This window comes from Zootoca vivipara, chromosome 17 (assembly GCF_963506605.1).
Source record: "Zootoca vivipara chromosome 17, rZooViv1.1, whole genome shotgun sequence".
Lineage (NCBI taxonomy): Eukaryota > Metazoa > Chordata > Lepidosauria > Squamata > Lacertidae > Zootoca > Zootoca vivipara.
Window position 1 is genome coordinate 41,418,332 of NC_083292.1, and position 27,742 is coordinate 41,446,073.

A 27,742-nucleotide genomic window follows, 5' to 3' on the forward strand; every position below is an offset into this window, starting at 1 on the left:
ACAAAAAGAGGGAGGGGCAAAGGAGGAGCTGCAGGTCAGCTCAAGAGGGTCCTGGCGTCTTCGGATGCTGTGACTTTGGATTAGTTTCAGTTGAAACAAAGGGCCACTTCATCTTGTCTGTGACATTCATCCCCCTCCCCCCAGCATTGGCTGTGGAAAAACATGTGTCTGTTGACCCACATGGCTCTTCACCAGGGAAGGTGGAAGCTGCGATTCATGCATGGCAGGGGGTGGACTAATCGAACTTTGGGGGCCCTCTCAACTCTATGATTGCTTTGCCTTTCTCTGTGCTGCCCCTTAGTCACCTGCCCTCCAGCCAGCCTCTGTCCATCCAATGCCCATCTTAGTCTCATTTCCACGTGACAGCCGGGCCTGTAGAAGAGGGTGAATCAGCCAGACAGTAGCCACTTTCTCTGGCAAATAGGCCAGCGGGAGCCTCTTCAGAGCCGGGTGATACCTCCTTTCCTTTGTTGTCTTCTTGAGCCCAAGTTACTTGCCTTAGACCTCACTCTGAACTTACCCCCCCCCCCCGGTCTCCAGAGTTTGTGGCCAGGCACCAAAGAGCTGGGCTGCTCCCTCTGCCTGCTCTCGATTGCTGGTGGGCCTCTTATTTCAGAAAACAAGCAAGCAATCCCCCATGCCTCGTAGCTTAACATAGTGCTTCTCCTGCCAGCTATGGATTTACTTAGCTGGCAAATGTAGGAGCATTCTTTGTACATGAGCGGGATAAAATCTCAATACAGTGATTCCTCCGGTTGCGGACGGGATCCATTCCGGAGATCTGGCCGGATCCCGGGATTTTTGCAACTGGAGGACTGCTTCTGCGCGTACGTGCACGGCAAAACCTGGTAAAATACTTCCAGGTTTGCTGCTTACGTATCCTGAAGTTTATGTAACCAGAGGGTTACCTAAGCGGAGGTACTCCTGTATATAATAAATGCTGCACCAGCAGTATTGCCTCCTCATAAACCAGGTTGGCAATGAAAGAATGAAAGCTGGCTGTTTTAGGATGCATGCCGGAAGTCTCGGGCAAAGGACGTTTGTGTCTGGGGCCAGCAAGATAGAGGAGAGAGCAGCTGTTTTGGGGGTTTCTTTTGCAGACAGTGCATGGCAAGGTGCCACCCTCTGGTCATTCAGATATTGGTGGGAGAGGGAGCATCTGTGGCAGAATGTAACACTCGGGTTGGCTCATGCGGAGGTCCCAGGTAGCCTGGCTCATAGCTGCTTAGGGCTCTCTAGGTAACACCCGGCACTTGGAGCTCAGAGCGTCTGGCATTGAGGAGCTGCTTGTTTGAACATCTTCTTGGAAACTGCAGGAAGGGAAAGTGCTCTTGTTCCCAGGTCCTGCTTTTGTGAGACATCTGGTCAGACACTGGACTAGATGTCGTCGCCCTCCCCCGCCCCGCCTGATCCAGCAGCCAGGCTCTTCTGATGTTCATATGGAACCTCCAGGTCCAGAGGTAGTCTATCTGGATTCCTAGGATCCTAGGGGTATTTGCCCACTGAGAGCACAGGAGCCTGGACTAGGTAGGCCTCCTTGGCCTGATCCAGCAGCCAGGCCCTTCTTCCATTCTTGTGTTGTTATACGATCAAACCTATCCATTCTTAAGGAAATCAGCCCTGAGTGCTCCCTGGAAGGACAGATTGTGAAGCTGAGGCTCCAATACTTTGGCCACCTCATGAGAAGAGAAGAATCCTTGGAAAAGACCCTGATGTTGGGAAAGATTGAGGGCACTAGGAGAAGGGGAAGACAGAGGACGAGATGGTTGGACAGTGTTCTCGAAGCTACGAACATGAGTTTGACCAAACTGCGGGAGGCAGTGCAAGACAGGAGTGCCTGGCGTGCTATGGTCCATGGGGTCACGAAGAGTCGGACACGACTAAACGACTAAACAACAAAATATGCTGGGGGGGGGGAGTTCTTGCCTTCAACCTCTTCTCAGGCAGTTCCTGGAAGTTGTGGAGTTGGTCACAGGTATCCCCCCCAACACCTTCCCTGCAGAGCCCCCCACAAAGAGAAGGAGCTGGGGCATGTCCTCCCTTTGGAGAATGCGAGGAACTGTGCCAGGCAAGGTGGCCATGGGCCTGTGTCTTCCACCGTGTGTGCCTCTTCTTGCAGACGGCGCCTGGCACTTGGTCTGCACCACCAGGGCCTTTTTTGAAGGAAGATGAGATGGGCAGCTGTGATGACTCACCTGACCCCCTGCTTTGTGGGAAACTGCTGTGGGGGGTGGGCGGGTGCAGGAGGAGGAGGAGGTGGTGGCACAGGGCCTGCCCTCAGCCTTGCTCCCTCCCAGGCTCTTGTCATCTCTGCTATGCTAATGCAAAAGTGACAGCTGACAGGGTGCACTTTCAGGGGAGGCGCATAAGCGCAGAGCAGATTTACTTTTCTGGCAGAAGGTCCTCCAGAGTCAGCTGCCACTGGCACCTCCAGGTGGCACCAGGAGAGACCCAGGGAAGTCGCCGTGGGTCAGCACAGAAAGTCCTGAGCAAGGCGGGTCAAGGGCCTGACTCAGTTTCCAGGGTTTTCCAAACACGCATCTTAGGTATCCGAAGTCTTGAATAAGAAAGGAAGCTTCAGAGCAGTCAGTGGACCCAAAATGTTTTTAGGCCAAAACCTCCTTGGCCCATAAACTCATCCCCAGTACTCCCTGCCCTATAGAAAAGTGTTATTCAGAATATTGGTTTGCACAACATGCTATGGAAGGTAACGTCACAATAAAAAGTCACAATTTATTCAATATCTAGTTGAAACTGGCTTAATTTCATCCAGTGATTTCAGCTTTTCAATGTCCAAAAGTCATTTGCCCCTCTAACACCTCCCTTTGCCTCTTAGCACCCCCTAGGCAATCCCACTGCCCCCCGAGGGGGGTGCCACCCCCACCCCACTTTGGGACCTTCTGGCCTGGAGCTTCCACATTTCTATTGCTGAGAGAACTTGAGTGTGAGAAGGCTTCTGGGAGAGAGAAGTTCTGCTGAACCAGCCAGGGGGCTTGGAGGGGCACTCCAGGAGTGCTGGGGGTGGGGGGTGGGGTTTGGCTGCCTCACCACATAAGAGGAAACAATCTCATCAGAGAAATAATGGGAGAGTTTGTGTGTGTGCCGAGGGAACGTCCTGCTCCAAGAGGCTTGGAGGCCCCCTTGGTCTTTCGCATTCCGTGCCAGACAGAGTGACCGTTGGGGAAGGGCAGTTGGGCCCAGGGTCTTGGGGGGGGGGACTTCAGGGGGAATGGCTGCGATGTCACAGCTCCTGCTGGCCTCCTCACGTTCACAACCGTTGCTCCGGCTTTTCAGCTAGTCAGTTCTTCCCCGCCAAGCAGGCGTACTTCTGAGGGTGCTTTAGGAAGGCCCGAGTTGAAATTCTTGGTGGGCCAGTTTATTTAGGGGATGCCCTGCCCCCAAACAATGCCCAAGCGCTTCCGAGGCCATCCTTGGGCCTTTGGATCGGGGCCTGGGAACAAATGGGGAGCCGGGGCCCTTATTTTGACCAGGGAGCCTTGCACAGATGATGGCCCCCAGCTGGAGGGGGGAGAGGGTCCAGATCCTCCTTGGGGCCACAGATCAGCCTGCCTCTGGGGTCCTGCTCTATTCCATTGGGGGCCAGCACCTCTTAGCCTTGCCTAGGGGGGCAGTTTCAGCAGGCTGTGCCCCTCTCTCCTCCCAGCAGAGGCTCAACCCCATGCAGAGAGGCTTCTTCCACACAGTTGGGTACCCCTTGTTGGCTTCGATGTTTACAGCCTCCTCCTTTTCTCTCTTTACTAAACCTCTCAGGGCGAATTCACGAGAAAACACGATGTCAGACGCAGGAAGTAGCACGGATGGGAAAACAGATTTACCCAATGGTAAGAGGAGCAGGGTGGAGGGAGCGCGGGGGGGGGGGGAGGGCAGGGGAGAAACAATCTCCCCACCCTCCCTCCCTCTTAAATATGCTGGCCCCTGAATTGCACGACCCACAACTTGCACATGGGCTAGATTTCCACAAACACTCCCGACACATGCTTGCAGTGCCGCCTGCCTGTGCGTCTCTGGCACAGGAGAAGAGCCCTCCCACCCACCTTGTACGGTGAGCTCAGGATTCCTCGCAGCTTGCCCAGAGGGAGGTTCTGAGCTCGTGTTTCAGGCCATTGTGGATGCAGAGTTGGAAGGAGAAGTCAGAACTGCAAAGGCTGGGGTGGAAAAAGAAAAGCCCTCCCTTGGGCTTGGCACATGCCCACTCCTGAGTGCAGGACCAGGGCTGGGCAGCGCAACATGATCTCTTTGGCTCTGGATTTCGAAACCCAAGTTGTGTGGTGGTACCAGCAGCTCCTGAGCTAGGTCCTTGGAGAGCTGCTGGATCTGGCTCCACAGTGGAGGTGGTGAATGCAATAGGTGCCCACCTAGGGGCGTGTATATCCCCCTCACTGAACCAGTGGGTCCCCTTGCTCATACTCCCTGTGCCTAAACCCACCCCAAAGCAGTTCTGTCCTATTATCTGCCCTCCAGCTGATAGGGGGCACAGTCTGGCCTTCAATCTTGGTGGTCCTCCCCACTGGAATTGTGGCAGGCAGCACCCCTCTGTCTCTAGTACTCCATTTGCTGCCATCCTTTCCACAAATCATAGAATTTTAGAGGTGGAAGGGACCCCCAGGGTCATCCAGTCCAACCCCCTGACAGGTGCCCCCTCCTTGGCCTCTGCTTCAAAACCTCCAACGAAGGAGAGTCTGCCACCTTTCAAGGGAGCCCTTTCCACTATCAAACAGAAAATTCTTCCTAGCGTTGAGTCAGAATCACCTTTCTTGTCTCCTCCCCTGGAGCAGCAGAAAACAAGCTTGCCCCGTCTTCCACATGGCAGCCCTCCAAAGATTTGGAGATGGCTCCCATGCCACCCCTCAGCCTTCGCTTCTCCAGGCTAAACATCCCCAACTCCCTCAGCCGCTCCTCATGAGGCTTCATCATCACATCGTCTCCCAAGGCCTTGTCGCCAGATCCTTCATCATCTCGGTCACCCTCCTCTGCCCACCTTCCAGCAAGCACAATGAGAGTTTTGTGCAGCTCTTTCTCTTGCCTTGGGGAAGGGCTGTCGTAGCTCCGCAGCAGGGCACCTGCTCGGCATGCAGAAGGTCCTGGGTTCAGTCCCGCTGGGGCTGGGGAAGACCCCCTGCCTGAAGCCCCAGAGTCCCCGACTCAGTTTAAGGCAGTGTCAGCTAAGTCAGAGCTTTGTTCAGAACCACGAGAACGGGAATGCTTATTTTCTAAGGGAAGCTTCGGAGCTCAACGGCAGAGCACTTGGCTGGGAAAGATCTCCTCGCTTAAAACCCCAGCGAGTCATTGCTGCCTGTCAGGACAGATAGTCCTGAGCTGGATGGACCCGACCGGGTGCACGAGGCAGCCTTGCTCTGCTCTTGAGTGTCAGCCCCAGCAGAGTTCGTGCCGAGCAGATGGAGCCTGGTGGCACAGAGGGCAAGCAAGCAGAGCGGCATGACGTGTCTCGGGTGGGCGGGAAGAGTGTTGGCAGCTCTGCGGATCCAGCTGGCAGCGAGGGAGTGGATCCATTCTCCCCCAGCAGCTTTTCCCCACAGCCGGAGCAAAGGGGAAGGTTTTTGAGTTAGCCCCGCCCCCCCGCCCCGGCAAGGTCTGGGTTGCAGCTCAGCCCCTTCTGACCAACTTGGGGAGCTGGGACTCTGACTCAGCCCAAGCGGTGTGGAGATGACTCCCTCTTTAAGGCAAAGCAATGATTTATTGATCGCCTTCTAAACCACCCTCTCGATTGACACAGAAGGTAACAGAAAACAGTTTTAGATGTTTAAAACAAGACTAACAGGTGGATAGTCATGACAAAGACCCATTTATCCTGCAAGGAAAGGCTCTTGGGGCAAAAACTGAGCACCTAGGCAGGGATGTTGTGCCACAGAATGGGGGCAGCCACTCTCAAGGCCCTGCTCTTCTGAGGTACTGGCTGAAGGAGCTTCTGAGATCTTCCAAGTTTGCAGGAGAAACTCACCCACAGACTGCCCTGATTTGTTGTGTGGATAAGGGATAAGGCAGTCTCTCAGATGACCAGGTGCTGGGCTGTATAAGGCCTCATGCGTTATTACCAGCACCTTGAATTTGGCCTGTTAGACGAACGGCACCCAGGGCAAATCCCACAAGTCAGGTGTTACATGCTGGCAGTTGGTTTTCTCCACAGTTTGAGACCTCTGGACCAACCCTGAGGGTAGCCCCACATTAGAGACATGGTGGTAATCCAGTTCAGTTCCATTTGGAGTTTTCCTGCATTGGCGGGGGTTGGGCTAGATGACCATGGGGGTACCTTCCAAACCTACAGTTCTGTGAGTATCCACAGATATTGAGCATGGTGCGGTTTTCTCCAAGCTGAGGTGCAGAGGGGTAGGCAGGATGCCAGAAAAAGAACTGTCACTGCATCTTGAGCGGATGTGAGAGCAATGTGGCTGTGGCATCTGTCACCCCACTGATCACCAGGGTGGATTCGGCTGATCTGGCGGGTGACCCCTCCCTGCTCCATGCGCGTCCCTCCCAAAGCTGTGCGCTTGGTGGAAGAGGACGGCCATCCCCGATAGAAGGAATGTTTTCAAGGGTATATGATTGCTGCTTCTTGAGCTATCCCCTTGTGGTTTGATAACCCTTTGTGGTGTTGGGGGCAGTCCCAGACTTGTGCTGCCTGAAGCAGTCTAGCAGGAGTTCCGATAGGAACGGAAACCTGGGGTGGGGAGGGCACTTTGCTGCGGCATCACCAGGTGCCTCTCTTCCCTGCACAGGAAGCTTATCCAGCAGCCCGGAAGAGATGTCTGGCACCACAGAGGGGCATGAGACGTCCTCCGGGGTCGAGGTAGAGGCTTCCGACCTGAGCCTGAGTCTCACAGGGGATGAGGTGGGGCCCAACCGCACTTACACGGAGAGCTCGGCGGAGGAGAAGGACTCGGACAGCATGGACGACACGGGCCACTACTCCATCAACGAGATGAACCGCACCTACGACCGCTCCCCCTCAGAGGAGGAGGAGGAGGAAGAGGAGGAGGAGGAAGAGGAAGAAGAGGTGGAGGCAGCTGAGGCCCAGCGGTCCCGCCGGCGAGCCCAGCGCAAGCGCCCCAACCGGGACCGGGACTCCTCGGACGATGAGCGGGCCCTGGAGGACTGGGTGGCCTCGGAGACAACGGGGCTGCCCCGGCCGCGCTGGCAGGCGGTCCAGGCGCTGCGGGAGAGGGCTCTGGGCTCCTGCGCCCGCTTCGTCCACGAGGCCTGCGGCGCCCAGGTCTTTGTGCAGCGCTTCCGGCTCCAGTATGGGCTGGAGGGCCACACGGGCTGCGTCAACACCTTGCACTTTAACCAGCGCGGCACCTGGCTGGCCAGCGGAAGCGACGACCTCAAGGTGGTGGTCTGGGACTGGGTGCGGCGGCGGCCGGTGCTGGAGTTTGAGAGCGGCCACAAGAGCAACGTCTTCCAGGTGAGGGGGGCTCCTTCGCCCAACCTTGTGACTCATTGGTTACAGCATAAAGCAAAAAATTCATAATATTATAATAGTAAAAGGGGGAGCAGGCCATTTGAAAGTCCGTTGATGAATTAGCAGCTCAAGACCTGGGTGAAGAGGAATGTTTTTGCCAGGTGCCTGAGCCCCTGCAGGAAAGGCCCTGTGCTTGTGTTGCCACCCTCTGGGCCTCTCATGGAGGAGGCGCGCAAAGGAGGATCTGGGTCAGTCGATATGGGGAGATGCAGTCCATGACGTATTGGCGTCCTGAGTTTCTCAAGGCTTTGCAGGTCAAAACCAGCACTTTGAATGTATGCTCAGACTGCCTTGTTCCGGTGAGCAATCTGGCACCCAAATTCTGCACCAGTTAAAGTTTCCAAGCCATCTTCAGAGGCAGCTTCGCATACAGCTCCCATGACGTTCAGGGAGCCCTGTGCTCTTCAGTGGGGCAGGGCTCAATCTGACCATGGCTTAAGCCCACGGGGCCCCTTCCTTTATCAACCAGTACTTCCAGGCATTTGGACTGCTGATGGGTGGGTTTTGGGAGAGGGCGCGGGCTGACACTCCTGCTAGGTGCCTTCCCTGTTCTAGCAGCTGCTCCTGGGCAGGCCTTGAGCTCTGCCTCCCTGGGTGTCACACTCCCCCTGCTGTGCTTCCTGTGACCTGGAAGGACCCCTTGCTGGCTGGGGGGTGGAGGCACTCCCGGGTCATTTTGTGTGTGTGTGTGTGTGTGTGTGTGTGTGTGTCTCGTCTATAAGCTGCAGCCTCAGGGCCTCCTTTCTTCCTCTCTCTCCTGTCCTGTCAGGCCAAGTTCCTCCCCAACAGCGGGGACTCCACCCTCGCCATGTGCGCCCGGGACGGCCAGGTCCGCGTGGCCGAGCTCTCCGCCACCCAGTGCTGCAAGACCACCAAGCGGGTGGCCCAGCACAAAGGGGCGTCGCACAAGGTGAGTGGGCTGGCTGGGGTGGAGGGAGGTGAGGCAGCCGGACAGTGGGCTTCTAGTCCTGGGGGAGGTGGCACAGGCTTCTCTTTCAGGGAGCCCTTGAAAGTCCCACAGAAAGTGAGAGGGCTAGAGCTTGGGCCCGTCTGCACACTTTGCTTTCCTAAGGGATGGTGAGGAAGGTTCAACCCAGTAGAATTGACCTGACGGCCATCTGTCATGGATGCTTTAGTTGAGATTTCCCGCATCACAGGAGTTTGGGGTGCCTTCCATCTCTACAATTCTGTGAGCCTTGGAAAAAACCCCTTAGAGACGAAAGAGGGAGTAGGAAAGAGCAGCACTCTTCCATCTTCCTCTTTCAGGTCTCCCCAGTGTTTGATGGGGGGCTCATGAGCAAGGGAGCAGTGATGTGGGGTGCTATGGGGCATCATGGATGCCAGGGGAAATTCTCACAGGTGCCATTTGCCCAGGAGCCCTAAATTATCAGGCCCTGCCTGATGTCAGTGACACTGAGGGCTGGGAAGGGATGTAGTCTAGCCTTGCAAAAAGGCTTCAGAGAAGTTTTTATAGCTTGGAGGGTGATTTTCCCTACTCTATTTATTTTTATTTCTTTCATAAACATTTGCACACTGCTTGATTGTAAAACAAACAAACAAAAAACCTACCTCAAAGCGGTTTGCAAAAAGATGAAACAATAAAATAAAAAGAATTGCAACAGTACAACATACAAAAGTTGAAATACTTAAACAGGGTTAAATTTCTAATCACCTGGTAGGCTTGTCTAAACAGAATGCTTTTAGCAGGCCCTGAAAAGAGGGTGGCAAAAGTGTTTGCTTGGGATCAATAGGCAGGGAGTTCCAAAGGGTAGGTGCTGCCACACTAAATGATTGACTTCTTACAAACCTGGTGTTGGTATTATGTGGCACGTCTAGTAGTGCCATTTCTGTTGATTGAAGCGCTTGTGTGGGCACCTGTGGGCAGATCTTGCAGGTAAACTGGTCCCAAGTAACACCTTGAACTTCAGAGCACAGGCGGTACATGCTGGAAAGGCCTCACCCCATCAGCAGTTGTGTTGCAGCATCCTGCACTAGCTGCAGCTTCCGGATGAAGTGCAAGGGAAACCCCACAAAGATTGCCTTGCAGTGATCCAGTCCTGAAGTGCCCCGTGCATGAACTGCTGTGGCCAGGCTTTCCTGGTCAGGAATGGCCGTAGCTGCCGAACCAGCTGCAGTTGGTCAAAGGCACTTCTGGCCACCGAGGCTCCCTGATCCTCCAGGGACAGTGCTGGATCCAGAAGCTGGATCCCCAAATTGCGAAGCTGCTCCTTCAGGGAGGGGGAGCCCCATCCAGAGTAGGCAGCTGGCCAATTTCTCAGACCCAGGAGCTGCTCACCCACAGTGCCTCCATCTTGCCAGGAAGTCTTTGGCCCTCAAGTTGCTCTGGCCTGGCAGCTTCTTGGGGATAGGCTGGCCAGTGGGTCCTCATACTCAGTGCTGGACCTGGAAGGGGCTTCCCAAGGGAATGCTGTGAGGGGGCACACAAGGGGTGATGGAGAGAGGCCTCGCTGCAGTTCCCCCCCTCAAACCAGCCCCTCTCTCTCTTTCTCTCTCAGTTGGCCCTCGAGCCAGACTCCCCCTGCACTTTCCTCTCGGCTGGCGAAGACGCTGTGGTCTTCACCATCGACCTGAGACAAGACCGGCCAGCTTCGTAAGTGTCTGCCCCCCCTCAGTAGTTCTCCTGCCCCTTTCCCTACTTTGGCCCCAGCCCCCCCTTGTTCTACACTCATTGGGGGGGGGGGCTCCCTCTCTAGATCAGTCCACCCAACCTCTTCCTGCTCTCCTCTCTTGAGCCACGGTTTGGGCTCCTCTGTCTTAAAGCTGGGCTGGTTTCATTTCAATAAGTTGTCCAGATGAGGACCACCCCCCTCACCACACCGCCCCTCTCCTGTGGTTTTTTTTTAAAAAATTTTGTCTCAGATTTCAGTGCTCCCATTGAGATGAGCCAGATCCTCCATGTCCCGCATCTCTTTAGGGATGCTCTTCTCCGGGGTGGGGGGGATTTGGGTTCAGATTTTCCACCTCTGGGCTGCCGAGCATTTGGGGTGGCGGCTGTCTTTCTCCTGCTCTGCCTTCCTGGATCCACTGGAACTGGTGCAGAAGGGCCCTCCTCCCGGATTCTCTTCCTTGAAGCCTGGAGCCAGGAAACAACTCCTTGCCACTTTTGATTAGGAGACGGCTGGGTCCATTGGGGTCTCCATGCTGGAGCCTGAAGGGGCGGGTAGTTTTTTCTACACCAGGGACTCATAAGCTGTGGGGGGAGGTGTGCGTGTATCTCTAGCCTTCTATCTCCATAGCCCACCTTTCTCTAAGGAGCTCAAGGTGGCAGACATTAATTTCTCCCCACAAGGACCCTGTGAAGGTAGCCTATGCTGAGAGGCAGTGAGTGGCCCAAGGTCATAACTGGGGAACTTCATGGCCCAGTGGGGATTTGAACCCTGGTCTCTCCCAGCTCCTCGTCCAACATGCTAACCACTTGCGAGGAGGGGGGTGAGGAGGCTCTTTCCACCCTGCCACTGAGGTGAACTCAAGCCCCCGCCCCTCTCTTTCTGATTTGCATCTTCAGGAAGCTGGTTGTGACGAAAGAGAAGGAAAAGAAGGTTGGCCTCTACACCATCTACGTGAACCCGGCCAACACCCACCACTTTGCTGTGGGGGGCAGAGACGAGTATGTCAGGTGAGCTGGCAGCCTGTCCCTTTTCCCTGGGGGAGACCCCCTCTCGCCTGGCAACATCTCAGGGACCACTGAGCCCATCGCCCCGTCCCCCAGAACCCCGCTGTTCAAGTGAAGGCAGGGGAGGCCGTTGCCATGGCTGGCATTGCGGTGAGGCATTGGCCCACTTTGGGGTTCTGGTTGTCTGGGGCCTGTAGGGTTGAGGGGAGGGAAGCTTATTGGCTGGTTGTTGGGTCCATTGTGCCACCCTCTTGGCCACCCACATCTCCCTCCTCCCGTGCCCTCTGCAGACTAGGGCTTGCCGATCAGAAGGTCGGCGGTTCGAATCCCCGCAACAGGGTGAGCTCCCGTTGCTCGGTCCCTGCTCCTGCCCACCTAGCAGTTTGAAAGCACATCAAAGTGCAAGTAGATAAATAGGTACCGCTCCGGCGGGAAGGTAAACGGCGTTTCCATGCGCTGCTCTGGTTCATCAGAAGTGGCTTAGTCATGCTGGCCACATGACCTGGAAGCTGTACGCCGGCTCCCTCGGCCAATAATGCGAGATGAGCGCCGCAACCCCAGAGTCATCCGCGATTGGACCTAATGGTCAGGGGTCCCTTTACCTTTACCATATGACTGGGTTGCCCTAGCTACTCTGGGTGGCTTCCATTCCATATAAAAACATAATGAAACATTAGTCATTAAAAACCTCCCAATACAGTCCTGCCTTATTTGTTTTTAAATAAATAAATTGAAATGGCTCAGGGTGGCTGCCTGGAAGTCGCTCTCAGCCACCTGCTCACTGCAATGGGAGGGATGGGGGGGGGGATGCCGTGAGCAAGGGAAGCCGGGCAGCAGCCCTGAGCAACTTACAGACAACAGCCCTGGCGCCGCACATGAGTGCGCCTTCCCTATTACCGTGTTTCCCCTATTTTAAGACGTAGTCATTTTATAAGACGTAGCAGGATTTTTACACTTTTGCGGAATTAAGCCATACCCCGAAAATAAGCCATACCCCGAGACAGCGGAACCCAGCATGCCGGCCGTGGCAGGAAAAGGAGGGCTGCTGGGTTGGTGCCCGGAACTGGCTACTGCTGCTGCTGCAGCAGCGCCGCTTAGAATGAGACCGCCGAGCGCCCCAGCAGCGGGACCGACAAAGCGCCCAGCAACACAGCACGGAGCGCCCCAAGCCACAGCAGCGGGAAGTAAAGGGCAGAGCCGGGCAAAAGAGCTCGACACTTGCGTGTTGGTTTGCCCTGGTTCCCACAGACCCCTTCCCGTCAGGAAAATGGCAGCGGCAACCGTGGCAGTGGCGGCGTTAACGGCGCCAGGAGGCGGAGGCGGGTGCAGTCCGAGGCAAGGCGCTGCTCCGCTCTCCGCCTGGCTCAGCTCATTTTTGCGGGCGGCTTGTGTGAGTGGATTTCTAGTGTCTGGGTCGGTGCGCCTGAAAGGGAAGGAGGAGCCAAGGAGGGAGAAAGCAGGGCGGGAGGCGGGAGGCCCGCGGCCCTTCCGCGCCACCAGGGTGACAGGCGGCAGGAGCGCCGCCGGCCCCTTCTGCGCCACCGGGGCGACAGGCGGGAGCGGGAGCGCTGCTGGCCCCTTCTGCGCCGCCGGACCGCACGGCGAGGAGGCCTGCCGCCCCAGCGCCCGGAACCGGCGGCTGCAGAGCAGAGCGGTCCGCAGCGCTGAGCCCTCAGAGCGCCCAGCAGCACTGGGCGGAGCGCCGAGCCAGCGGCCTGGCCTCTTCCTGCCTGCCACCCCACCACCCGGAACCGGCAAGGAGGAGGGGAAAGGGGCACCTGGGAAGGAGTCGGGAGGGCCCTTGCTGCACGAGCCATGGGCACGCGGCTCCTTCCAAGCACAGTGAACGCCGCGCCTAGCTTTGAGCAAGAGGCATGAAATGGACGCAGCGACGAGGGTGATGGCTGCGCGCGCGTCACGTCTCCTGGCGGCCGTGGGGGCTCTCGGTGCTGCCTTGCCCGGGCCCCGCATTCCCCGGAGGCCTTCCCCCTCGGCCGGCCTCATGCGGTGGGTGGAAGGCGCGCGGGTGGCCTGTCTAAGGCCGGGCGGGATCCCTCAGCCCTGCTCATCTTTATGCATTTATTTCGCAAAACACCCCCCCCCAATAAAGCAGCAGGAACTTTGGAGCAGTTGGCGGGGGGGGGGATGGGAGAAAGATTTAAAAAACCAAGACAAAGGCATCACCTCTTCCTGGCCCAGCCAAGGAGGCCTGCCGCCCCACTGCCCGGAACCATAGGTACCATAAAAATATAATAAAAATAAGACATCCCCTGAAAATAAGACACCGTGTGTTTTTTTGAGGAAAAAAAGTTATAAGACGGTGTCTTAAAAAAGGGGAAACACGGTAGGTGGGGGAAGACAGGCCACATGACATGATTTCAGTTAAGTGCACGGGGCCATGGAATGTAACCCCTGCATAAGTGGGGGGACACATGTAGGAGTAGACGAGGCTGCTGTTTTGCGTAGGGCCTTCCTTCTTAAAAGTGCAAGCTGACCCCCTTTTCCCTTCTGGCCTTTTCCCAGGGTCTACGACCAGCGGAAGATCAATGAGAACGAGAACAACGGTGTGCTGAAGAAGTTCTGCCCTCACCACTTGGTAAGGGCCCTCCTGAGGTCCAGGCTCCTTCTTTCCTGCCAGGGTCTTTGTCCTTCGTTCCCCTGCCTTGTGGTGGTACTGGTAGCGGGAACACAGTCTTTGAAGGGCATCCAAAGAGCCTGGCTTCTAGATCAGGCCAAGGGGGACCCGCCCAGTCCAGCATCCCATCCTGCCAGTGGCCAAAGGCTCCAAAGAGCTGAGCAATCTGGACAGACTGCCCCTGGCACTGGAGGGTCCCTAAGAACACAAGAAAGAAGCTCCTGACTGCTGAATTAGTCTGAAGGGAGGCCCACCTAGTCCAGCCTCGTGTCATCATAGGTGCTGGTCAGATGCACCCACGGAACACCCCCCCCCATAGCGAATGGGATGCTGGATTGGGCTGCCTCTCTCTGAAATCTTGGCCTGCCTGCCCCATGTGCAAAAGCTGCCTCTGTGCTCAGCCCACGTGGCTCTTCGCCATCCAGCGATGGCTGGAGGGTCTTTGGGAAGGCGCTCTGCTGAGCTTTTCTCTGCTCCCCAATTCCTCCTTAGGTGAACAGCGATTCAAAAGCCAACATCACTTGTTTGGTCTACAGCCACGATGGGTCAGGTACGTGGGGCAGAAGGGGAGCTCCCGGGGGGGGGGGATCGGCCACCAAGCTTGGGTGGCTCTTCTTCCGTTGTGTGGGGTGCCAGAACAGCCCTTGACCAGGAGAGCCTGGAAGAGGAACCGTCCAGGGTGTCGTGGCCAAGGAAGCGCAATGGAGCCCAGTGCCCCCCTCCCCAGGGAAGGCTTGGAGGTCGTATCTTAGGATCTCTAGCCAGCCTTTCCCTGCCATCTCCATTCCCACCCCCAGGCCAAAGATCGTGCCTCCTGCCATTTCCCAGATGCAACTGAGCTTTCCCCAATGTGTCTTGCTGCAGAGCTCGTGGCCAGCTACAACGACGAGGACATCTATCTCTTCAACTCGGCCCACAGTGACGGAGCCGAGTACCTGAAGAGATACAAGGGGCATCGGAACAACGCCACAGGTGCAGGAGCAGCCTCCCCACCCCACCCCCCGCCCCCACCCCTGGCAGGGGGAAATGGCCCCATGACCTTAATGGCCTGTGGGGCTGACAGAGCGCCTGGCCTAGACTTGCTCAAACCCCACACGCTTTTGCTAACGTTGAAAACTTCCAAGAAGGGGCAAGTCTGATTATATATATATATATATATATATATATATATATATATATATATATATATGCATGCAGGCAGTAGGCTCACAGTTTATGTGAGGGTTATGTTCTGGGGGGTGGAGAGAGCGAGCGAGGGGCTGCATGCAAAGGGGAAATCGCACAAAGTCGGGTCGACCCAGAATGGCCTGCAACCTTCCTGGACTCTGGGTAGATTGAGGTTTCTGGAAGGCTGCAGGTGGCTCCCATGAAATCTCAGGGGGGCCCTTCTGACTTCTCCCCCCTCCCCACATTTACTTCCCCTCCACCCACACAAAGCTGCAGTTTCATAAGTAAATCACATGTGAGTTGTAGTGTTCCTGTAAATGTAATTATAAATGCATTCTCTCTAAGTGCTGGCCAAAATGAGATGGATTTTGCCAGGCACCAAGCAGATAAGCAAGTGAGGAGCGGATTCCAAAATTGCCTCTCCCCAAGCAGCCCTTGCCCCTGTTCTCTCCCCACATGGCCCCCTTGATGGCCGCAGGGCCCAGAGTCACAGCTTCCATGGTGCCCCCTGAGCAAGGGAGACTCGCTCCTCTGGGAAGGAGGGAAGGAAGGGAAATGCAAGGGGGAGGAAGGGTCTCCTGGTCCCCTTAGTGCAGGGGGGCTGCTGTGCTCTTGCCAGGAGGTGGCACTGGGGGGGCAGCGGCTTTGCTGGGCACTCACCGAGACCAGTTCTCTGCCTCCAGTGAAGGGCGTCAACTTCTACGGCCCCAAGAGCGAGTTTGTGGTGAGCGGCAGTGACTGTGGCCACATCTTCCTGTGGGAGAAGTCATCCTGCCAGGTGGTGCAGTTCATGGAAGGCGACCGAGGAGGCGTGGTGAGGGGCCTGGCTGGCTGGCGGGCTGCTTGGACTGGGAGGGGGCACAGCTGGGCAGGTTTTGTTCAGGGGGTGGGTAGAATTCAGGGGGGTGGCAACCAGAAGGCCTGTCCTGTTTCCTCCTGGAAGAAATGGGTTCAGAGCCCACCTCTCTCCTGAAGCAAACTCTGCTATCTTCTTGCCCTCTCAGCTGCTTCTGGGGCAACCCACAGCCACAACTCCCTCTACCCCCCTCCAGAAAAAAAGTTTTTGGATATTCTTTCAGGTCAACTGCCTGGAGCCCCACCCTCACCTCCCAGTCTTGGCCACCAGCGGTTTGGATCACGATGTCAAGGTCTGGGCCCCGACGGCAGAGGTGCCCACCCAGCTCACTGGCTTGAAGGAGGTGAGGGCCGCCTTCTCAGCCCCTGGAGACTCAGGGCCCTTGCTGGCCAAGACCCTCTCTCCTTTGCCCTGCATTTTGGGGGAAGCTAGCATGGCCGGGGGGTGGGGATGGCATTCCAGTTTTGGTTGGACTCCCAGTGGGGCCAGAGATGAGGGTGATGGTGCATGTCAGAGGAGACCATATAACACCGGTCCTGAAAGACCTACATTGGCTCCCAGTTTCTGAGCACAATTCAAAGTGTTGGTGCTGACCTTGAAAGCCCTAAACGGCCTCGGCCCAGTAGGCCTGAAGGAGCGTCTCCACTCCCATCATTCTGCCAGGACACTGAGGTCCAGCTCCGAGGGCCTTCTGGCGGTTCCCTCCCATCAGATGTCAAGGAAATAAACAACTACCCAACTTTTAGAAGACATCTGAAGGCAGCCCTGTTTAGGGAAGCTTTTAATGTTTGATGTTTTATCGCATTGTTATTCTTAATATTAATATTATTAATATTCTGTTGGGAGATGCCCAGAGTGGCTGGGGAAACCCAGCTGGATGGGTGGGGTATATATAATAAAGGAGGTTGATGATGTCTGGAGGGCCACGGACGCTGGCTGGGAAGGAGGTGGTTTGGGTCGTCCTTCCACACCTCTCTGGGAGGCCTCCTGTGGCTTCCTGTGCTTGTGGGAAGCTTGTCAATACTGGAGCCAATGGCCATTCAATGAAGCGGAGCATTGGAAGGTTCAGGACAGATAAAAGGCAGCCCCTCGTCACTAGACGGGCCACTGATCCAGAGGCTCTTCTTGGCCTAGAATCATAGAGTTGGCAGGGATGCCAAGGGGCATCTAGTCCAACCCCCTGCATGCAGGAGTCTTAGGTTCTTAATGAGTCCTGGGCAGCCAAGTGACCCTCTCCTCCTCCTCCTCCTCAGGTGATAAAGAAGAACAAGCGGGAGCGGGATGAGGACAGCCTGCACCACACGGACATGTACGAGAGCCACCTGCTCTGGTTCCTGATGCACCACTTCCGACAGAGGCGGCACCACCGGGTAGGGCGGACAAGCCAGGCTGAACGGGGGGGGGCAGGGGGGGAGGACAGTGTGTTGGAAGACTGGGAACGGGGTGTTGAAGTTCACCCCATGGGGGTTTTGGTCAGTTGGGAGGGCATGGGGCTCCTCTCACTGCCCCCAATGGGTGATAGGGAGACGGGAAGTTGCCTTATGCAGAGTCAGACCAATGGTCCATCCAGCTCAGCACTGTCTACCCTGACTGGCAGCAGCTGCTCTCCAGGGGTTTGGACCCGAGGCCTTCTGCATGCAGGCAGGTGTCCTGCTGCTGAGTTAAAGTCCATTCCTGAATGACGCAGCCGTGGGTGAGCCTGTTTTGGTGACGGGCTGATACTGAGTGCGCTGAGCCCCCTCTGCTCTTCCCCACCCCCTCCAATATGGGATATGGTCACAGCCCCCTACTCTTCCCCCCACCCCCTCTTCCCCTCAGCGCCGAAGAGATCCAGGCACAGGGGCGACAGACAGCGACTCGGACGAATCCCCCAGCTCCTCTGATACGTCGGACGATGACGAGGAAGGCCCGGATCGGGTGCAGTGCATGCCTTCTTGAGACCCCCCTCCGAGGATGAGGAAAAGGTGGGGGTGTAAAGAGTGTGCAGACTTAAATCGGCAACAAAATGCCCACCACTTTGAATTTTCATCTATCCCCCTTCCCTGCTTTTTACTGAAACACCAAGGAAAGTCCCCCCCCTCGCGCCCACCCACCCTCCTTGTCGCTTGCCCTCCCCCAGGGGCAACCTGCTTGGCATTAATTGCACTTGGACTTTGCTTGAGCGACCAGCGGGGGGTGGGGGGTGGGGGCGACGACACACGGGATGCCCAGCGTTGACATGCTGGGATTCCCTTCTGCTCTTCCCCTCCTCCCTCTCTCTGCCTTGGTTTTGGCATGGGGAGGACGGAGGCCTGCCCCCTTCCACCACCCCATTTCCCCAGAGGCATGGGGTGGGGGGAGTGGGAGGGAAGGGGCTTGGTTGCTGCCCCACCCCACCCCGCCATTCCCTGTGAAGCTTCCTTTGGAGTGAGCCGAGTTTGGGTTTTGCCTCCCTCCTCCTTTCCTTTAAGATGTTGGTGTGAGCCCCAAAGGGGCATTTTTTTGGAGGTTTTGTGCTTTTTTCTCCCACCCCACTCCCGTTTTTGAGGAGCACCCTTGCTTGCCTGCTTCCAGGATGAGCAAACTTGGACTCTTTGCTTTATTTCTGATTACATTTTTTTTAGAGGGGGATGTTCTTCTCCCCCCGCCTCCTGTTTTTTGTGTTCTTCCTTCAGCAGAGTTCTAGCGCCATGAAGACACCCCCCCTTGCAGTCTAGAGCTTGCCTTGGCCGCCTAGGACGCCCTTTTGCCGAACCTTTTCAGAGAGTAAAGGGTTTTTTGGTGGTTTTTTTTGGAGAGGTTTAAATGCAGAGAAGAGGAATGGGCCAGATCCCCCCCCCCCTTTCTGGCCTGAAGCGGTGGGGAGGGGGGCTCATTGCTGCCCTGTGGAGGAGGAAGAGGGGTTCTCGTGGGATCCCATCAATTTGCCCGAAGGTTCTTTGTGTTTCATTTCCCCCGCTCCCTTTCCTTTAAAAAATAATCTTATTTGTTTTTGAAAACAACTGCCCTCCCCCTCCCATCGCTGTTTAGAGGCCTAATTTTATATGTATTAAACAAGACAAGAACCAAATTAAAACTTGGATGTTATCAAGTTAAAATTATTGTAAAAGTTTAAATATATATATATTATATAAATGCAATAAATGAATTGAGAGACAGGCCTGGCTGTGTGTGAAAAGGGTCCCCTGGGAGCATGGCCAGAGGTTCCTGGCCTGCCTGGTTCCGCTTTGGCTTAGTGGGGCTGGTTGCCTTTGCCCTTCTTGGGACAGGAGGTGGGGCTCTTGTGTGCCCCTCATTGCTTCCTCCTGACCCTTCCTTGCCTTTGTCCCATCTTTCCCAAATCACCTTTTTATTTTTTGCTTTGCTGGCTATGCCAGCACTTCTGTGTCCCCCATGCAGCTCCTTGAGTCAGCCAAACTGCTGAAGCATCTTCCCTTTGTGATAAGGGCATCTTTGGCATCAGCAATATCAAGATCTTCTTTCCAAAGGCAGGCAGCCAGGGGTTGAACTCTTAAGCCTCAAATCCTGGTTTGGTTTTGCTTGGGGGGGGGGGATGGCATCCCATAGGGGCAGTGCAGAGTTTGAATAGTAGGGGAGGATTCAGTAGCCATGCCCACCTACTAAATAAGATCCAGTGACTTCACGGGGTCAAACAGACTAGCCCCTCATTTTAAAGAGAGCCTCAGGCCGGCTTTTTTGGGAGTGAAAGAGTGAGTTGCCTCACTTTATCAGAGTAAGATGCCTTGAACACTTTGGCTTCATCCAGAGAGCAACTTCATTCCCAAAATAAATTAATGCCCAACAGTAAAGGCGAAGGAAGGAGTGTGTGGCAGGTGGCCTCAATCAAATTTTAGAATCACAGAGCTGGAAGGGGTCCTCCCAGGGTCATCTAGTCTAACCCACTGCAATGCAAGGATCACAGCTGAAGCATCCCTGACAGGCAGCCATCCAACAGATGCAGCCCTCAACCCTCCAAAAGTTATCTTTAGGGATGGTGATGTGGCCCCTTTGGTTGTGAGAACTGTTCTTCCTACACACAAACACACACCCCTCCCAGTGCCTGCCAGCTGCCTAGCATTTTCTTCCTCCTCTTCCAGCTTGAGTGTAGGGGGGAAGCTTAGCTTACTTGCACCAAACACCCAGGAACTGGGGGGGGGGGGGGCTTCCCTGCTGTTGGCTGCAAGGGAGCCCTCCGGAGGAACAATCGCTTCCCTTGTCTCCCTCTCCTCCTCCAACCTCCACCTGCTTAACAGAGAGGGGAGAAGGTGTTTTGTTTTTGTTTTTTAAAAAACGAACACAGTCATCACGTACACAATACCTTTGACTTTTATTTCCATGATTAGCACAATGACTTTCATTACATTTTGGAGAGAAAATTCGAAGGTGGGGATCAGGGGAGAGTAATCAAAGCCAGAGATTTTATTCCTTTACTCTAAAAAAACAAAACAAAAACCCTTAAAAAATTAACTTTCCCGTTATGACAAGTTTTGATTAAAGAAACATTTTTCTTTTTTTAAAAAAAAGTTGCGAAGAACATCGCCACTTACAGGAGAAGGTAGGAATGAACAGTGCAAGCCAGCAATCCACTCTTGGGGTAGGGGCACCAATTTGGGTGCAACTCAAGATCTTGGGGGGGTGGGTGGGAGCTGTGGAGACCCCTGACCCCTCGTGTTGACTTGGAAACATGGAATTGGAGAGCAGGTGGGTGGGTTGCAGGCGGCCAAGTCCAGACCCCCTGTCAATGCAGGACTTGGGCTCTCCTTGAGAGCTGCTTCCTTTTTAACTTCCCTTCTGCTGGGCAGAAAGTGAGACTGCCATCCATCACTTCCACTCGACTGTTAAAACACACTCGCTTCAGTGGTTTTCTGAATCTGGACAATTGCCCCAATCCAGCACAGTGGAAGCAAACCCTGCTCCCCCCCCCCAACCCGGATTTCATTGGGAACACTTAACCCACAAAACTCTGGCATTTATTTAGCACCCATGGCACACTTCCTTGTCATTGGCCATCCTGGGAGTACTGGCTTTCCCCGTTTTTTAAACGTACATTTTTCATTTATTGAAGTTGGCAGTGTTTGGCCTAGGCATAGGCAAACTCCGGCCCTCCAGATGTTTGGGACTACAACTCCCATCATCCCTGACCACTGGTCCTGTTAGCTAGGGATGATGGGAATTGTAGTCCCAAACATCTGGAGGGCTGGAGTTTGCCTATGCCTGGCAGCGGGAAATGAATGGCAGTCTGGAACAGATTTTTTTCTCGCCAGTGGCTACAGTGATGGAGGGTGGTGTTACCGGGGGGGGAGGGGGGCTATCTGGCTGTGTGTGAGGAAGACTGGCAAAGGAAAGGAAAAGCTATTCATTAGCAGAGTATAGTGTGGTGAGGAACCCCAATAGCCATCAATGCAGGGGTCACAGCTGAAGAATCCCTGGCAGGTGGCCCTCCAGCCTCTCTTTTAAAACCTCCAAGGAAGGAATCCATAGCAGAGCATGGTGCAAACAAGGCTCAGGGGCATCTCAGCCCACGAGTAAAGAACCGCAACCTGCCAAGTTCATTTACTTGCAGGGGGTGGTGGTAAATACTTTCCATAGGTCTGCTTGATTCGAGTGAACACAAGAGAGGCCTGTTTTTTATCTGGACTTTACAGAGAATACTGCCTTTTTCAGTAAATCCCCACAACAACCCTTCGAGGTAGTCCTTATCCCTCCACTGTGTATTTTTGGCTTAGCCAAATTGTATATAAGCTAAATACCTTGGGCCAGCCAACTTCAGCTATACTGAAGTTATGCTTATTTATCATTTTGTTCAAAAAAATACTACTTTAATCAAAAATTGTGTTGAGTTAGAAACTAATACTTTGTTAACAGTTCCTGTTTGCTGTGGGTTTTTTTTTTTTTGGTCCACTTGACAAAAAAAAGAGAATAAGTTAACACTAAACACTCAATATTATATTTAATATACATATATTTATAATATATATGTACACACAGTTAGCACGGTCTGAGCATCAGGGGTCAGGGACAGCTGGGGAGGGAGGAAGTAGAGAGAGCTGGCAGAGAGGCAGGATTTGTGCCTGGGTGTTTCTTTCCCCTGTTCTGGCTCCTGGAGGTTTGTTCCTGCTGCAGCGGACTACAATTCATGCACCTGAACGTAATACAGAGGGCGGGTTTGTACTATTAAAACAAAACAAAAACCCTGACCGTGTCCTGGAATTTTGAATCTGAGACACCAGAGGTGGTTTGACTGGTAACATTCAGTCTGCATGGAAGTTGCCTCTTTGTGCTCATCTTGGAGGTAAGAAAGTGTTGTGGTTAAATTAACATTGTGTGCAAAGTTGCTTTTGTGTGTGTGTTTATATAGGAGTGGCTTATGGGAGGAGGTTCTTTTAAGCAGTGCAGGGCCTTGCTCATAGGTGGCATAGCAGCAGAGCACATGCCTGGCTTGCAGAAGGCCCCAGATTCAATCCCCAGCAGTGTCCAGTAAGGCTGGGAATTTCCCCTGCCTCAAATCCTGGAGAGCCAGTGTGTGTGTGTGTGTGTGTGTGTGTGTGTGTGTGTGTGTGTGTGGTGCAGCCACAGCTGGAGGGCCACACAGGTGTATGTGTGTCTCCACCCGCACCCCCAGCCCTGACCTAGCAGAGAGCCTCCCTCTCTCTGGCAATGTCACTGGGCTTGCAAAACATTTGAGGCGTATTCAGCTGGAGACCAAGCAAGGGCTGCCCTTACGAGCAGCGAAGGACTTGGCCATGCCAAGGGTGGTGGGCATTTAGCCCCAAAGCAAAAAAGTGTTTTCTGCATCCTGTGATTCTGAGCTGCCTCCTAATCAGCTCCTTTGTTCTTCGCTTTGTTTTGAGCTGTTTGTTCGCTTTTAAATTCCAACCTCCCCCCCCCCGCCCTGTTTCTTTTTGACACTATTTTTACCCTCTGCCAATTTGCTAATTTGCAATGACATCACCACCACCAACTGTTCAGCTGTAAACATCAGAAGTGTGTGTATTAGGGGTGTGTGGGGATACTTAAGGCCAGCTGAACTAGAGACCACCCTTCTGCCGAGGTTTTGGCTTTGGGGCCTTTTGCAGCAGGTGGGGTGGGACAGCTGAGAAGGCAGAGGCTTCCTGGAGCTGATTTTTGTTACTGTAGGACCTTGGAAGGACGCAGGGGGAGAGAAAGAAGGCAAAGGCGGCAGTAGCAGCCCCTTCCCTTCCTGTGCAATTTTTGCACCTCTAGCAGCATTTGCTGAAGTGCTTCTACGCCTCCTCACACAAAGGCTTCTCTTAGGAGGGCACCAAGCAAGTGCAAGCAGCCCAGAGCCCTCTCCAGTGTCCCTGAAGCCCCTAGCTGAGAGTGAGCACTCCCCTCTGCTAATGCTCCTCATAGCTTTAAGAAGCCCCCTCCACAGAGTCATGGAATTGCTGAATGAGAAGCGACACCCACTCCAAGCCCCTACATCTCAATTGCAACTAAGGCATCCAGGACAAATGACCCTCTGACCTCTGCTTAAAAACCTCCGGCGAAGGAGAGTCCACCGCCTTCTGAGGAAGCTGTGCTCTGGCCCATTTCTCTAGGCTTGGCCCACCCCAGAAACGTAACAAGTAGGGTGCTGAGAGCCCAGCTGAGTTTGCCATACGCCCTTGGAGTTGCGTCCAGATCTACATGGCCAACCTCAAATTGCCAGAAGGTGCTTTGTGATGCCGTTTGGAGGCAAGGCCCCACCATGCCAAACTGAAGGCAGGGGGGTGCAGAGTGGTTGTAGTGACGGCAGCTTGCCTCTCTCGAACTGGGGCCACTGCCTGTCTCTCTTCCGCTGCTGACCCCCTGCCCTGCTCCGGAGGAACCTTCCCCCCCCCCACTCCCCCTTTCTGCCAGCTCTCTGGACTTCTGAACAGTCATTGCACACCAACACACACCGAGGGAGTTTTGTGCCAGGAATGCATCTGGTCGGGCAGGAACGAGCCACTGCAGCCGAGATCCTGACCCAGGGAGTGGGGGGGTGGGGATTGAAGGCAAGGCTCAGGCTGTGTGTGGTGGGTAGAGAGGCAGCGGGACTGCCGGGGTGGGGGGTGGGGAAGGGGAGACCTAAACAAGATGCCTTGTAAAAAACACAGACCTAGCCCACCTGTTGATACATAACACAAAAGAACACAATACTACCTGCAAGGGGGAAGGGCAGGAACATGTGGTCTCGCTTTAAGGTTGAAGGTAGGGGGCCAGGGAGAAAAGAGGAGGAAATATTACCTGGCCAACAACACCAGGATGCACAGCGCAGTTTTTCAGCATTAATTAAATAATATATATATATATATATTTTCCTTTTGCAGTCTGATGCAAGTTCCACTGTTTGGGTGGTGGTGGGTCTCTTTTTAAAAACAACAACTGAGAAGCATTCCCCCCCCCCCGAACAGGTGCAGTTAGTTTAATGGCAATATATGTGCAATGGAAGCTGCAGCAGAGAGACGAACGCAGCAGCCAGGATCACAGCTTTGGGCGCCCAGAAACAGTCACGTTCCCCCGCTTCCCTCCCTCCGCCTCCTCTACACCCCCAGCAGCCATGTGAGGCAGGGAGACTGTCTTAATCTGGCTCCATCTGGAAACAAACTGTGTGGGGAGACAGAGAGGCCGACAAATCCCACTTTCCTCCTTGGTGCAAGTGGATTTCTGTCCCCCCCCCCCACACTTGTTCCTTAAACATTTTAGCCCGCTTACACACACACACACACACGTACTCAAGGCAGCTGCTTGGCACCCAAGGGGGCTGCAGGTGCTGCAGGGGGAGGCAACACATATTTCTCTGTAAGCAGAAATGTGGCCAGGCCCCTCCGGACTTCCCTGATTTACTTAAGACATGGGTGTCTTGATGATGGTATGCAGGGATGCAGGATGAGTGCATGCAAGCAGTGTCACCGGCTGTCTTGGGTCCAGGCAGGGGGGGAGGGTGCTGGTAGACTTGGTTGCTTCAGAGATGCTCCTGTTGCAACCTGGGAGCATCAAGAGGCCCACCCTCCACATCAGGCTGTATCCTGGGTGGGTGGAGGGCAAACAGGCAGGCAGGCAGGCAATTCCACAGGGAAACCCTCAACGGTCCCCCCCATCCCCATGGGTAAGAGGAAACCTCCAGGCCCCCACTCCCATCTATGACAATGCAGCCACTGAGCAGAACAGCAAGGCGGTCCACGAGCTGAGTAGAAACCACGGCAAAGAAAAAGACGCGACGTTTAAGGGTTGCCCACATGCCCCCTGTGGAAATAGCCCTCCACTCAAGGGGAGCCAGCAGGCAGGGGGTGGGTGGACTGAATGGGGCAGAAGTGGTACCAAGTCAGTCCCCTGAGGAAGGAGGAAGGGGGGGTCAAGGTCGGACAAGGGAGGAAGAGGCACCCACGGAGCAAGTTGAAGGAGAGGCGGCGGCCGCACGACCAACACCAAGGAAAGGCACAAAGTCAATGGGGGGGGCAGGAAAGCAGGCTGGCAGGCCAGTGGGAGTGGGCTGGTGTGTGTGTGCCCCCCCCAGCTTGCCTCCTGGCGAAAGGCCTGCTCTTCCACCCCGGCGTTAGCACAGACTGGCAGGGAAGGAGCAGACCCCTGAACTGAACCCAGCTCTCTCCCCACAAACTTTTGTTCTCCCTCCTCTCTTTCTCTCTCTCTCTCAGGCTGTATCCCCCCAACTCCTGTCTTCTGCTTGTCCCCCTCTCCCTGCCCTGGGACTCCAGCACCCTAGTTCTCCACCTCAGAGATAACACCCTGGGAGAAAATTAAAATGCCCTCCCTCCCCAGCTCGCCTCTGTAACCAGCTGCCCCACCCCCCAACCCTTTTAGGATGTGTGGCTCAGCCAAAATAAGTCTTGGCAGTTTGCATGGCTGAAGAGGAGTGTGGCTCCCGTCCCGTGGCCTGAGCTGTGCAAATCTCCAGTGCCCCGCTCGTTCTGTGTGTGCATTGAGCCGGGATGTCAGCAAAATCTTAAACTGCCGTAATGCCAGACTTGGCTGACTTTGGAGGTGTCAGAGTGGTAGCACAGCCTCACGGGTTACTGGCAAGAGCAATGCAGGGTGTGGCCGGGGCGACAATTCTGGAGGGAGGAGCTGCAGGGCCCTGTTCTGTGGCCCTAGGGGTGCCCCCAGCACATCTAAGCAACTAGGGGCCCCCTCAGGCCCCACTTTTCCACTGCAGCCTCACAAGGAAAGTGTTGAATAGAAAGCTGCTGTGACTTCTTCCTAACCCTTCTCCATCTCCCCCCCCCATTGCCCAGTCCTTTCTAACACACACACCCCATCTCTCCCCTGCAAAGAGATGCCTTAATGCCAGCTCCTGGTGCTGGTTCTGCACTGGAGGGCTCCCAGTGGCTTTTTAAATACAAAATACCCACCCACCTGATCTCATCTCCCCTATCCAACTTCCTCTGCCCATCCTCACCTCCTGCTTAACAACAACAAGAACAAGAACAACAACAGGCCAAGGCTCTTGATTCTGTTGGGGTGTTAAACTTGGGGGTCTGCCCCTTCCCAGTGGGGGCGTGGAAGGGAGGGAGTAGCATTGGGGGAGAGGTGGGCTCCATGTTTGCATAGCAACAGTCCTCCAGCCCCCTGCCCCCCCCCCCCGTCCCAGCAGCCCTCCTGAGGGTTCACCCACACCAGTCAGTGGGAAGGTGGGGATATGTATGTTGGGAGTAGTGGTTGGGGAGAGGGGGGTTGGAATTAAGACTCAATTAGTGGCCAAGGCTGCTCCCCACCCCAGTCCCACAAGACATGCGGATAGTCACAGAGAAAGGGCAGGATGTAGCCAGAAGAGGAGAGAAGGGCAGCTGGAAACGTCAGGGCACAGTGGAGCAGAGGGGGTGGGGGTGGGGGTCATCCTCCTCCCAGCTGCTCCCTTCCTCCCCCCTCCCCCCTACTTTAAGCTTTTTTGGGTGGCGGAGCCAGTTTGATTATCTCTTCTTCGGAGGGCTGCCGGATGATGTCTGCGAGGAGAAAAGGAAAGGAGACAACATGAGAACGACTTATGAGTCACCTGGTGGGATTGTCTTATCCTCCAGGAGTTCACCTAATCCTCCTTTAAAGAGATCTGAGTTGGTGGCCAGAAATACATATTGTGGCAGAGAGTTCCATAAGCTTGTTAGGACCTGTGAAGAAACTGTGGCCTGAATCTACTACCCAGTCTAATTTCTATGATTAGTATTAGGACTTTGAGGTCTCCAAGTGACATTTAACAGATTTAATACCTAAATGCAGTCCCTATAAAGACGGAACCAGTGGAGAGCTTAGGGTCCGAGGCACCCTACATGCAGCCCTCTTTGGGGGGCCTGTTTGTTCACTTAAATACACGTGACTATTAACAGAATGGCTTATCTTTTTTACTATTATTAAACTCAATATTTCAAAGGTATCCTCTCAGCTAATGATGTATACTAGCAACTAGGAGCCACTCAGCCTCACAGAACCCTACTTCTGGGCTGCATACAAATCTGCCTCAGAACAGAGCAGAGCAAACGCAAATTGTTGCTTCCTCTCCCATCCTCTTCCTGTAAACAATGCAACATGTTAGAAAGCTGTACAGTTGGCGCCCTTAGTCATGAAAGGGACAGTTACACTACCTGCTTTTGCCTAGTTGCCCATCTTCAACCTCAGAGTAGAAATACTCTTCCCTTGAAAGGTTTCCTGCACAACCATTTATCTCCCCCACTGCTGCATCTTGCCCATTGTGAGCCAGAGAGGTTTGGGGATGGTGTTGTTGTTGGACTCTGGACAAAACAGTCCTCTGTCCACCACCACCACCCATCGCCCTTGGGTAGATGTGGGGAGCATGTCCCTGCTCTTCAGGCTAGATATTTGAAGCTAGGTTTCTCCAGCTGTTCAAAATGGGTCTGAAAAAGGGAGAGGGGACCAAGTTCTCCCCTCAAGGTCGGATGAGAAAGGTAAGTCTTCCTACTTCCTAAAAACCAGCCTGCTGAGCCTCTTGAGCAGCTGCATCCCACTGAGATAGGCTGA

The 27,742-nt window shown here is 54.6% G+C and overlaps 2 protein-coding genes across 2 annotated transcripts in view; one reads left to right on the forward strand and one right to left on the reverse strand.

Annotated features, from left to right (window-relative positions):
- DCAF8 (DDB1 and CUL4 associated factor 8) overlaps positions 1-20,009 on the forward strand; it is a 37,074-nt gene extending 17,065 nt beyond the window's left edge. Inside the window, exons 11-22 of the mRNA XM_060269390.1 lie at positions 3,772-3,842; positions 6,756-7,441; positions 8,268-8,408; positions 10,015-10,109; positions 11,025-11,135; positions 13,656-13,728; positions 14,260-14,317; positions 14,632-14,739; positions 15,618-15,748; positions 16,014-16,133; positions 17,044-17,160; positions 17,609-20,009. Of these exons, the coding sequence (XP_060125373.1) occupies positions 3,772-3,842; positions 6,756-7,441; positions 8,268-8,408; positions 10,015-10,109; positions 11,025-11,135; positions 13,656-13,728; positions 14,260-14,317; positions 14,632-14,739; positions 15,618-15,748; positions 16,014-16,133; positions 17,044-17,160; positions 17,609-17,728 (1,831 nt within the window). The 3' untranslated portion in view covers positions 17,729-20,009. The remainder of the gene's footprint in view (positions 1-3,771; positions 3,843-6,755; positions 7,442-8,267; positions 8,409-10,014; positions 10,110-11,024; positions 11,136-13,655; positions 13,729-14,259; positions 14,318-14,631; positions 14,740-15,617; positions 15,749-16,013; positions 16,134-17,043; positions 17,161-17,608) is intronic.
- A 68-nt stretch (positions 20,010-20,077) lies between these two features.
- The window catches only part of PEA15 (proliferation and apoptosis adaptor protein 15), a 47,756-nt gene continuing 40,091 nt past the window's right edge, over positions 20,078-27,742 (reverse strand). Inside the window, exon 4 of the mRNA XM_035097757.2 lies at positions 20,078-26,715. Coding sequence (XP_034953648.1) covers positions 26,651-26,715 — 65 coding nt within the window. The 3' untranslated portion in view covers positions 20,078-26,650. The remainder of the gene's footprint in view (positions 26,716-27,742) is intronic.